Raw genomic sequence first — 11,920 nt, forward strand, 5'->3', positions numbered from 1 at the left:
ACACACACACACACACACACACACACACACACACACACACACAGTACAAGCTCCCATTTATAAGATAAATAAATCCTAGGGATGTAATGTACAGCATGATGAATATGATTAACACTGCTGTACGTTATGTACGAAAGTTGTTAGGCAAGTAAATCCTAAGCGTTCTCATCACAAGGAAAACAATTTTCTACCTTTGATTTTGTATCTGTGTGAGATGATGGCTGCTCACTAAACTTACTGTGATCATCATTTCCTGATGTATGTGAGTCAAACCATTATGCTGTACACCTTAAAGTTGTACGGTGCTGTATGTCAATTACATCTCAATAAAACTGGAAGAAAAAAAATAGCTTGTAAAAATATAAATAAATTTACATTGTTTCCAGAAATTGATCATAAACAAATTGGCATAAAGTATTTAACAATATTTTCAATATTTTGGAACTGGTTTCCCAATATTATTACCATTAAGAGGCAAAACAGGGAGATAACGTGTCTGCGATACCTGCCTTGTGGTTGAGGAATGCTAGCATGCTTTTCTAGTGTTGGCTGTGGCTCTAGAAAGTTTAGTAGTTTCTGGTGTGACGCTTCATTTCTACGCAGGTTTGTCAACAGCAGCATCATGTCCATCTCATTTTCATATTTGAAGGGCTGCCAATCACTATTTTTTAAAGATATAAATCTAATTTCCTTGCCTTTCCTCCCACAGGTTATGCTGCCAACCATTGAGTAAACCTAACTGCAGACTTTGCTGGTTTGGGTACAACATTTACTCAGTATTCATTCATTTTTATTTCTGACAGACTAAGCATATGGTCCTAATGCTCTATGAAATCAGACTCTTGGAACGAGATTCTGTTATAAATTTATTGCTCGTTACCTTTATGTGATGTTACATTATATACATCACTGAGCCTGCATGAAAAGCTGCATAGATGGAACAGATCTATTTTGACTTTTGAGTTTGACTTTCTTTCTTTTTTTATAAACATGGAATTCAAATAACCTTAGACATAGTTTATGGCTTTTCAGATATACTTGAACGTGTTATTGGCTATAAGGTCTTTATTCACATTCCATGCCTTTCATTAAGACAAGGATAAATGAATAAATATTCCCATGATTGTCTGATGCAGGGTTCCACAAAGTAAGGCCTAAGAGTCAAATCCAGCCATCGCCTGTTTTTGCACCGCCCAATTGCTAACAATGGTTTTTACATTTTTAGATGTGTGAAAAAGACTCGAAATAGAATAATACTTTGTTTCACTCAGAAATTATATAAAATTGAAATTTTAGGATCCGTAAGCAAAATTTTATTGGAATATAGACATATCCATCCATTCACATACTATCTATGGCTGCTTTCATGCTACTGGGGCAGAGTTGAGTCACTGAGAGGGGGAAACTTGTAGCCTCAATTATATACTATCTGTCCTTTTCGAGAAAACATTTGCTGGTCCCTGGTCTAATGCATAGCTGACTTTATTTTTTAAAAAATTTTAAATATCAAGAAGTTTATGCAGTCAAACTAATACCAGAGTTAGTTATTCCTTTTCCCTAAAAATGATGCAGGGTTCAAACATCCATTTCATGGTATTATACTTATTATTACAGTAGCCTTGTTTATTGCCTGGACAAACTTAACTCCTTTTGCTATTTCAATTAACAGAAAAGTTTACCCAAAGAAGAAGAATGCTACGTTTCAAATAAATTCCTTTTTCTCCATTTTCTGTCATTATCTATATATTTAATTTGTTTTAATTAAGGTAATTGCATACAGGAATAACTCTGATCTAGAAGTAAAAGAGTCTCTGTGTTCAAATTTAATCATCATCTTGTTTTCTAGACTCACATTAAATAAATAATTAGTTGAAGTCACTGTGAAAGGCAGACGACAGGGCCCGTTAAGACAGGCCCCTTGGATCTTTGATGTGTCTGCATTTTCTTAGAGGTTGAGGATAATTAAACTGGAAGGTGACACCTTAAGACAGGCTGCTCTTCATAGTGAACTGCTACATTGATTTACCAGAGACAACTGTCAGAGTGAAAGTAGCATTTATTCCTAGATGAAAACATTAGCTGTCTTCTTTGAAAATAAATTATTTTGCGGCTCCCATCACCCTAAATTATTTCCTCTTTCATTTTTTTGTGTTAGAAATAATTAAAATGGGTTAGCTTTTTGAATATTATTTATATAGAGTATGAATAAACCCCAGAGACAATAATATAGAGAGATTTTCTGTGATGTTCTGTGTTTCTGCAGTGTTTTAGTTTATTCCACATGCGATTGGGGATTCTCTATTCTTAATTCCTTTAATCAGTTATCAAAGGTTATGGATTTTTCAGACTTATTCCAAACTTTTTCAGACTTATTTTGGACTTATTCCAAAATAAGTCCTGGAAATCATGTATTTTCTTTGCTACAAGTCATTTCTGGACTATTCTGAGGAATTCATTCTTCGATTCCTCAAATATTTATTGAGTAGTTACTGTGTGCCAGGCCCTGTTCCTGAGATTTGGGGTATATCAGGGCACCAAATGGGACCAAACAAGATTTTTACCCTTGGGGAGCTGACATTCTAGAGGGAGGAAACAGGCAAGAACCAAAGTACATGATAAACAAGTAAATGGTGTAGCATATTAAGAGATGATCAGCAAAATGGATAAAAAATAATCAGAGCAAGGAGGGAGAGAAATATTGGAGTGGGAGTTGGGATACGAAATAGGGTAGTCAGTGAAGGCCTTGTTGACAAGATGATGCATAAGCAAAGAACTGAAGAAGCTCTGAGACTTAGATAAGTAGATATCCAGGGGAAGAGCATTGCAGGAAGGGGGGTGGGGTGAGAGTGAAGACCCTAAGGTGGGAGAAAGTGGACCTGTGTGCAAAACAGCAAGGAGACCTCATGGCCTGGTATGGGAACCGCTGTGGGACATTTTGCTGGACCGTGACATAATTGAGCTGACTCTTGGCTGCTTTGATATGAGGGTGGGTTGGGGCAGGGCAGAGCAGGAGGAATAGCAGTGAGGATGTGGCAGTAATTCAGGAGAGAGATGGTGCTGGTTTGGACCAGAACCCATCATGGAGGTGGTGAGGGTGGGTGAATTGTGGATGTATTTGAAGGTGAAATGTGTAAGGATTTCCTGACAGATTGGATGTGGATGTGAGAAATAAAACGAGTACATTTTGACTCCAGTCTTTGTGTTTGTTTGTTTTGCCTGGGAAGTTGCTATCAGTCCTCTATAGGTGGAACTAGTTTGGGGGTGAGGGGGGAGGCAATCAGAAGCTCCACTTTGGGTAACCTGAGTTTGATATATTTATTAAGATAAAATCAACTCTGTAGCATCCCAGTTGGTCCTCTACCAGTGTCTGTCTCATGGAAGAATAAAAAAAGTGTTGTTTGAATATTTAATATACATGAATATAGTAAGCACCACTGTAGTTTGAATGAATTAATGAAAGAGCATTCACTGAATGCCAGGTATCAGGCTGTTCACCATCACAACACAAAGGATACAACCTGATCCTCGTTAGAACTTCTCAAGGTACATGGTGTTGTCTGCATTCTACAGAAGAAAACATTCAAGGCTAGTGACTTGCTTGAAGTTCACGTGGCTAGTAAGTGGCTTTCACTTTGAGATTCAAACTCATGTTTCACAACTTCAAATACAGCCTCCTTTTGATTTTATCAGTGAACTCACAAAAGAAATATTAGCATACCTGACAGAGTGCCGTTTGTTGAAAATCTGATTTTTATCTTCAGACTATAACACAAGTGAACAAAAACAAGCCTGTAAGAAGCATGAACTCTACGTGAGTTTCCGGGATCTGGGATGGCAGGTAAGAATGGTCAACCAACTTGGTTGCTTCTTTTTTGCTTTATTATCAATCCTGAATTACTAAGAATCTTTGTTAGTAATTTTTCCTATACAGTAACCAATTATTTTTGACGTGACTATTCAGTATATGGATTATCCACACCATTTTTATTTCTCCATTATCCTTTCACCATTGAAACATAACAGAGTTTATGGTAAAAACAAAACAAAACAAAACAATTACGCTAAAGAAGGAATGCACCCTTAGAGAGTGAAAAAAAAAAATCCTGTTGTTTAAATATCCCAAAATTTTCATTTTAATACCCATTTTTCAGATTAACTCAAGCAATTTCCATTTGCCTCCTACGGTCCCAAACTATTGGTATAAGAAATAGAATCGGGCTTCCCTGGTGGCGCAGTGGTTGAGAGTTCGCCTGCCGATGCAGGGGACACGGGTTCGTGCCCCGGTCCGGGAAGATCCCACATGCCGCAGAGCGGCTGGGCCCGTGAGCCATGGCCGCTGAGCCTGCGCATCCGGAGCCTGTGCTCCGCAACGGGAGAGGCCACAACAGTGAGAGGCCCGCGAACTGGGGAGAAAAAAAAAAAAAGAAAAAAAAAAAGAAATAGAATCCTTGACTATGTCTCTGTCATAAGATAGATCTACAAAAAAAATTTTTTTTCTTGTGCTTAAAAATCTTGTTGCTTTCTTTTACATCTGCTTCACAAACAGGGTGAGAAGGAGGATTTAACCAAAATAATTTTTAATGGCTCTGTGTTGAAATAGTTTAAATTGGATTGCTTAGATTACATTATTCCATTACATTGGATCCTCAGAATATGAGCTATTATATTGAGAAATAATATTAACAAGTAAGCATTTTCAAATTTATGATAAACCTTCTACATGAATTGTTCAATAATTTTACATCTGTGACAAGTTTTACATCTCTGGAAAAAAATCAGGGCCACCATTATAAGTGCCAACTTTTTAGCTTCCTAAAATTTTTCACGTACAGTGCTCAGAAATTTTCTCCAAATCATTTTTTTTAAAGAGACTATAAAGTTAACACATGAATGGAAAGAAAAATAGGACAAGGAGCAAATCTCACAGCTTTAGGAGCTTGTCAAGCTTCTAAAGCAGGAATGAGTTAGTAAGAAGTAATGAGAATTATCTCAATTAAGTTTATTCTTCTTTTCCTTTCTGGTTCACTTGAACTTTCCAGAGTTCATCATTTCCTGTTTAAACAATATTTAGAATGCTATTTCATGATTAAGGCTTTATTCATGAATACATGGGTTAATACAGGCTATGAATATCTTACATAGTGACCTCTTGGGAGAAATTACAGAGGACAATTTCTTGTGAAAATATTTATACTTTTGTTGTAAACTTTAACTTAACCATAAATTAAGGGCTTGGGGGAAGCTGTCCTATTACAGTAATTGTTGGACCAAGAAGAGAACCTGATCCAGATTAGATTAGATTATATTAATTATATTTGAGTATTCTTTAAGAATTGTTTTTCTGTGTTTTTATTTTGGTGATATTATTTCTTCTTGTGCATTTTAGGACTGGATTATAGCACCAGAAGGATATGCTGCATTTTATTGTGATGGAGAATGTTCTTTTCCACTCAATGCCCATATGAATGCCACCAACCATGCCATAGTTCAGACTCTGGTATGCTTTCTTTTTGTAGGATGGAAAGTGGTTTATGATGCAAACTTCCTATAAAGTTATTTCAAAGGAAAGCATCCATTTATAGTTAGAAATGCTTTTTCTTCTCTTCTCAAATTTCTAAAGTAACAACTGTGCCAAAGTAACAATTGTGGATATAGTCAGGAAATTCAGGCTGGCTTAAAGAGTAATTCTGATTCCAGAATGGGAAAGGATTCAGCGAGGAAAATTGGAGTAATCACATAAAGTGATCATTGTGCACTGATTTCTTCACTAGACAATATGACTCACCACGCAGGCGCTGTTTCTAACCTAACAATTCATTAGCAGTCATTGCAAAAGCATTGAGTGACAGTTGTACTGCATTTCACCTGAGGGTTTTTTCTCTCATCATTTAAGAATGTTCTATAACATACTTTGGTATTATGGAAGCTCTTCAATGTATTATAGAGTATAAGTAGAAGACTGGTTTCTATTTTTTGATCCTTTTTTTTCTTTATAATCTTTAAGGTGGGAATTAGCCTTCCTTTTGTCCCTTCCACACTTAGGAATATAACAGTGACTTAATCTCTAATAATCTAGGCTTATTTTTGTGAAAAAGATAATGAAATGTTTATTTCATCATCTCTAAATGGTCCTACTGTATCTAATGAGCTCATGAAAACCCTTGAGAGTCTGACATGCCTGCCTTAGGGTGTGTGACTTGATATGTGGGGTGAGGGGAGGTCAGCCTCTGGAAGACTAGGGAGAGGCTTCTAGAAGATGCATAGCCTACATGATGTGATCCCACATTAAAGTTTGGGTTCATAGGAACATTTCAGCTAAAAGTTATTAGGACAGAAGGAAGGGAACACATTATTTTAAAATCAAGACAGTGATGGGATGGGAGTGGAGTTAACTTGGTGGATGGTAATAGGAGAGCAGGAGCTATTAGAAGAACATCTGTCTTTGTGGGTGAGGCTTGTTTATGACCAACAGAAAGAGTAACTATTAGAATTTGTGAGGAGTTAACTCTTCAGAAGGTTACCTTTTTTCACAATTAATGTACATTTTAAAGCTGATGGAAATAACATCCCAGTTTCCTTATGAATAAAGAACTGTATATATACATTGACAGATTAAATCATTTGACTTGATGCTTTGCTGGCATCTTTCTGACCTCAGAGGTACTACAGGATAGCTAGACACCAAAGATACATATCTATGGCAAGTAAAGCATAGATATTGTCAAAAACTTTAGAAATAACCTTGGATTAGAGAGGAAATAGAGAGATAAAACAAATATATATTTTTCAAGGTAGTCATTTATAAATATTCTTTTTTCCCCCAAGTTTGAAGATATGCATTTATTTCAGAATACAATCATATAAAATTATCAGGTTGCTTTTTAATAATGAATGGAAAACATTTGCTCATGTTTATCCTTCCCCAACACTGATTTTTCCACCCTAGATTTCTTTGATATATCATACCCAGAAAACCCATATGTCTAGGGAGAAATTCTTATTTCCTCCTTGATAACAAAATTTATATTGATTTAAAGAAAACCTTAGTTTGCTACAGCTCTTATTTCACTGTCTAAAGTGAAGAACAAGAGTCTAAATTCCAACCAGCAGGTTCGCTCATGCTTGCTTTGATGTTGCCAATGCCATAGAAATATTCTTCTTTTTATTGATTCTTGACCAATAAGGTTGCCATATGCAAAATATAGAGTAAATTCCTGGGGGTATTTTAAATTCTCGTATTCTTTCATCTTTGCTATCTATTAATATAAGCACTTCTTGATATAGGATATCATTACTGGGGGATGGGGAGCAGGTATGTGGTACAAGGAAGGGTATATTGTATTCAAACTTCCTCCAGGAAAAGAATGTCTGTGGAGTCCAGCCTTCTATTCTTCTGTATGAGAATTCACATTCTGAAATGTGAGTCATCTGAAAACCAATCACAGAGAAAGGAACGCTGCTGTCTCACACCTGAAAGGAAGGGGCCTGGTCACTGTCTTTCTGTCCAGTCACAGCAGAACAGCCACTATTAGCCTATAGAGAAATGCCACTTAGTTTCCCAGCAGTTAAGCTCTTTGTACTGTCAATGACTTAGAGAGCTTCCTGTGTTTCCTTAGATATGCATCCAAGTTCCCTCAGGCTATACAATGCTTAAGTATCGAAAAAACTCTTTGTCAAATACCCCCCATCTCTCTCTTTTTTTCTTTTTTAAAAAATATATAATTACATACTGTCAGCTCTTAGGACTGTAGTCTAGAAGGCAGCATCTACTAAAAACAAACATTTTTTAAAACACTGACACAGACTTGGAACAGGACCCTGGTCTGTATCACTGTCCTGGGATGTGGAGCATAAAGTCATCCCAGAACTTTAAGGGATGTGGCAAGTTTGGTGGGTTTTTTTATTTTTCCCCCTGGCATTGTACACTCTCTATGTTTGTCCTGTGAAGGACATGAAACAAGAAAACAGTCGTGTTTGTTGTTAAAGGAGAGCAGGTTTGTGAAAAATATGTTTGAGAAGTGATTGAAGAACAATCCCGTTTTTTCAGAGTGATGGCTTGGTGAGGCGGTCCTTGAAGTAGCGGGTTATCCATCACAGGTGTGAGAGTTGAGGACGATAAAGCCGAGGAGGGCTGCAGGCTGCATCTGAAATTGGGAGAAACCATCCAGCTTGCAGTTTTGTGAGGTCTTAGGAAATTTCACATCCGTGTCCGATCACCTCATTTTTCCTGCTGTGTCTGTCCATAGGCAGGGCTCCTATATCATTTCAGCCAGGAGGTTGTGCAGCCAAGATTCTAAGAGCTGTATTTTCTCTTTGTAGATCCCTAAGGACTCTGCAGTGAGACTTCCCATAAACTCCTCTGGAGGAAGGGCCGTGGGCAGCAGGGGTGGGTGGGAAATGGGGTACAGTGTTCTGGCTCCTTCCTTGATTATTGAACAACAGAGGCAAACCTTCCAGTCTGATCAAAGTGAGAACAAACCCTTTACTTAAGCATTTCACTGTCCATGTACAGCTGCCTTTTCAGGCTTTGGTGGGGAAGATGGATATTTAATTTTTAAAATATCTAGGCTCCTTGCCTCTGCTTTAGCTTAGCCTGCCTTTTGGCACTTGTCTAGGGGAGAAAGCAAGTCAAAGGATGTTACACTCTGGCCAATCTGATAAAAAATTATGGGGAGAATAGTTGAAATCATTGCTTTAAAGCAAGTATTGGATTTTACCTGGAGTTTATTTTGCTGTGATTTGTATGCTTCCTTTATCATGGAAAATGAAGAGCTGGCACAGCTTTTAATTTTATTGTCAAAAAAAATTATTGATTTATTGTTTAGTTATCCTTTCAAAAGTAATTCTTAGATCCACATCTTTCTACAGTGCAGTGGTATGGCTTCATTGATTTTGCATTTAGAAGTTCTGTATTTCTCATGAAGTAAATAGAAGTGGTCATTTTAACCAAAAGCAACCCAGTGCTAGTTGCCATGTTCTTTCCCCCAGGAAAATTTCCACTTAATATTCCATAGAGAGAGTTTTCCTTCCTTGGTAGAATATTTTTTAAAGCACCAACGTGTAATTAGAACTGGTGGGTCGAGTCTAGGTGTTAATACTTAAGAATACACCCTTCACTACCAGCCCTACCCCACCCTTCCATGGAACATAAACAGAAGAAAGGGAGGTAGCTTAAGGGGGTGCTGATAGTCAGTGATAAAACAAGAATATTACTTTCAAGCTGCAGACAAAATGTCTATCTTAATTCTTAAAGAACAAAATGTTTTTCCCCCCCAGGTTCATCTGATGTTTCCTGACCATGTACCAAAGCCTTGCTGCGCGCCAACCAAATTAAACGCCATCTCTGTGTTGTACTTTGATGACAGCTCCAATGTCATTTTGAAAAAATACAGAAATATGGTAGTGCGTTCATGTGGCTGCCACTAATATTAGTAATAATGGTAATAAGAAAAAGATCTGTATTAAGGTTTATGACTACAATAAAAAGTATCCTTTCAGATAAAAGGGGAATTTCATAAAATTAGTCTGGCTCATTTCATCTCTCTAACCTATGTACAATATCATGTATATAGTCACTTTTATTTATTTAAAGGTATATATTCTCCTTTGTGGATGCCTTTTCAATAAAATGTATTTTATAGGTCACTGAATTATGCAGTAGATCACCCAGTCTAACTTTCAATAGGATATGCTGAGTCCAATTCCATTTCAACATTTTTTAATGTATTACACTTTTTATATAATTTTCTGAAATTAGACAGAACTCCTTTGACTGTTAAGTATTGTTGAAGGAAACTGAATGCATTTGGTTAGGCTGTGCCAATGAAAACTCTGATAGGATATTTATTTAGAAATAAAACTTAACAAAATAACCACCCCAAACAAAAATTCTTGGAGGAACACAATTTTTCTTTGAGAGTTTCTGCTTCGTTAGATAAAGTGAAATGTTGAACTGGATTTGAATAAATAAATGGGAGGCAGAACACAGAAGCTGAAAGGTTGCACATAATTGTTATAACTATTTGCTTGAACAGAATTGGTGTAACTGTAGGAAAGTGTTCCTTCTTGGCTCGTGGGTTGTAAATTTTTCAAAGAGCTCAAAGCTTCAGGAATTCTGTGGAGACAGACTAGAGCCTGTGTCCATAACTTTCCAAGTTAACACTAAAAAAGCATAGTACAACCTTCTTACCTCAAATAAATCATGTCTGCCTATTATCTAGAACACTACTGCTGCAGACTTTTTTTTCAGATTTAAAAACAGTCCAAAATAAAGAAACATTTACATGTGCTCCCCTACCCTCCCCACAGACAAGAGTCACTGCATACATAAAATATACCCGAGCAAAGAGGCCTACAGAGCCATTTTCTGTAGCTCTATTTTATAACTGAGTTTGCTGATTGATGGGATGCAAGGGATTTTATTTAGGGTAAAAGCACTGAAACTCAACTGGAGGAAATTACCCCAAATCCCAGAATGGCTTTGACAGAATTGCCATTTTGAAAGAACAGCTGAAATTCATTTTGCATATCTTGGAGAATGAGCTCATTGAAAACCTTATTTTGGAGGGGGATTTGGTAAACCTTCCTCCAAGCACAAATAATTCCAAATGGGAAGGTTCTGTTGTGTGTATGTGCATGTGTGTTCTTCCCTCTGAAATTAATTTATTTTCTCTCCCTGTTTCTCTCTCTGCCTTTTAAGGCTTGTCTTTAACCCACTGACTTTTGGAAGAATGACATTTAGTGGATAACTTGCTATTTATGTGGGCTTCACGGCTAGGATTATTTACAGTTCATTTAAAATATTCATAAAGCACCATTTATTAATCACTCTTTTGGACTTTTTAAGTAAAATTTGTATCAGAAATAGCTTAAAAATGTTATGGGTTTGTTCGTGATTCAGGAATATTGCAATGTAGTTTTAAAATACAGTTTATCTTAAAGTAAATTTGATAATAACTCTATTTGAGGTACATTAAGTAATATATTTTTGAATTAATGGTATACCATTATAAGAATAAGAAACGAAAGTCTATTATATTATTCTTTAAATATGCTGTTTAAATATATTTCTATGTTTTAAAATACATTAAACTTGTGATACTAGTTTTTACTGTGCTTCTTGATTTGGCTCTTTTTTTAAAGAGGGATACGAAATGTCATAAATTGAGACTATAAGCATATCAGATATAAAATGTTTGTGGATTACATGTTTTTAATTGCCAAAACTAGTTTTTGTGCTGTTGATAAATAACTCACCATTAAATGAGCCAAAGCAACCATCCATGAATTAAATATTTTCTTGATCTGTTCAAACAACAAAGAAATTTTTCTTTTTTCTTCTTTTTTTTTTTTTCTTTTTGGCCATGATATGTGGCTTGCAGGATCTTATTTCCTCAACCAGGGATCGAACCTGTGCACCCTGCAGTGGAAGTGCAGAATCCCAACCACTGGACCGCTGGTAATTCCCCAAAGAAATTTTTAAAATAGCAAAAATATGATTAGGATGGGAAATTACCTTACTTATTATCTTTCATTTAAAAAGGGAGATGTTTGGCATTAGTATTTTCACACTAGTATTTTCACTATATATATGTATAGTGTGTATGTATATATATATATATATATACACATATATGTGCACATATGGCCTGTTACATTATTCTCAAATAACTATTATAGTAAATTCTTAGTATTACTTTGAATACTCAAGCTATTAGCAGAAATTAGAATAATTTGAACTATTTTAACAGGATCCAAACTCTTCAGTTCTTTTTAGCTAGTTATGTATTGGTTTCTTTGTCTGTATGTTTTTAATTTTTCTCCTTTATAGGTATTTTGCTTTGTAAAGTGGTCCTAATCCTTTTTTATTTTTTATTTTATTTTTTTTTTTTGCGGTACGCGGGCCTCTCACTGCTGTGGC

At 36.0% G+C, this 11,920-nt stretch overlaps 1 protein-coding gene across 2 annotated transcripts in view; it reads left to right on the forward strand.

Moving 5' to 3' along the window:
• The window catches only part of BMP5 (bone morphogenetic protein 5), a 119,946-nt gene extending 108,843 nt beyond the window's left edge, over positions 1 to 11,103 (forward strand). Inside the window, exons 5-7 of one of the 2 annotated variants that reach the window (XM_007108043.2) lie at positions 3,762 to 3,838; positions 5,387 to 5,497; positions 9,277 to 11,103. In XM_007108043.2, coding sequence (XP_007108105.1) covers positions 3,762 to 3,838; positions 5,387 to 5,497; positions 9,277 to 9,426 — 338 coding nt within the window. In that variant the 3' untranslated portion in view covers positions 9,427 to 11,103. The remainder of the gene's footprint in view (positions 1 to 3,761; positions 3,839 to 5,386; positions 5,498 to 9,276) is intronic. The other variant, XM_024121976.2, reaches the window with a different exon arrangement.
• Positions 11,104 to 11,920: the final 817 nt, after the last annotated feature.

The sequence above is a fragment of the Physeter macrocephalus genome, chromosome 18 (assembly GCF_002837175.3).
Source record: "Physeter macrocephalus isolate SW-GA chromosome 18, ASM283717v5, whole genome shotgun sequence".
NCBI classification, from domain to species: Eukaryota; Metazoa; Chordata; class Mammalia; order Artiodactyla; family Physeteridae; genus Physeter; species Physeter macrocephalus.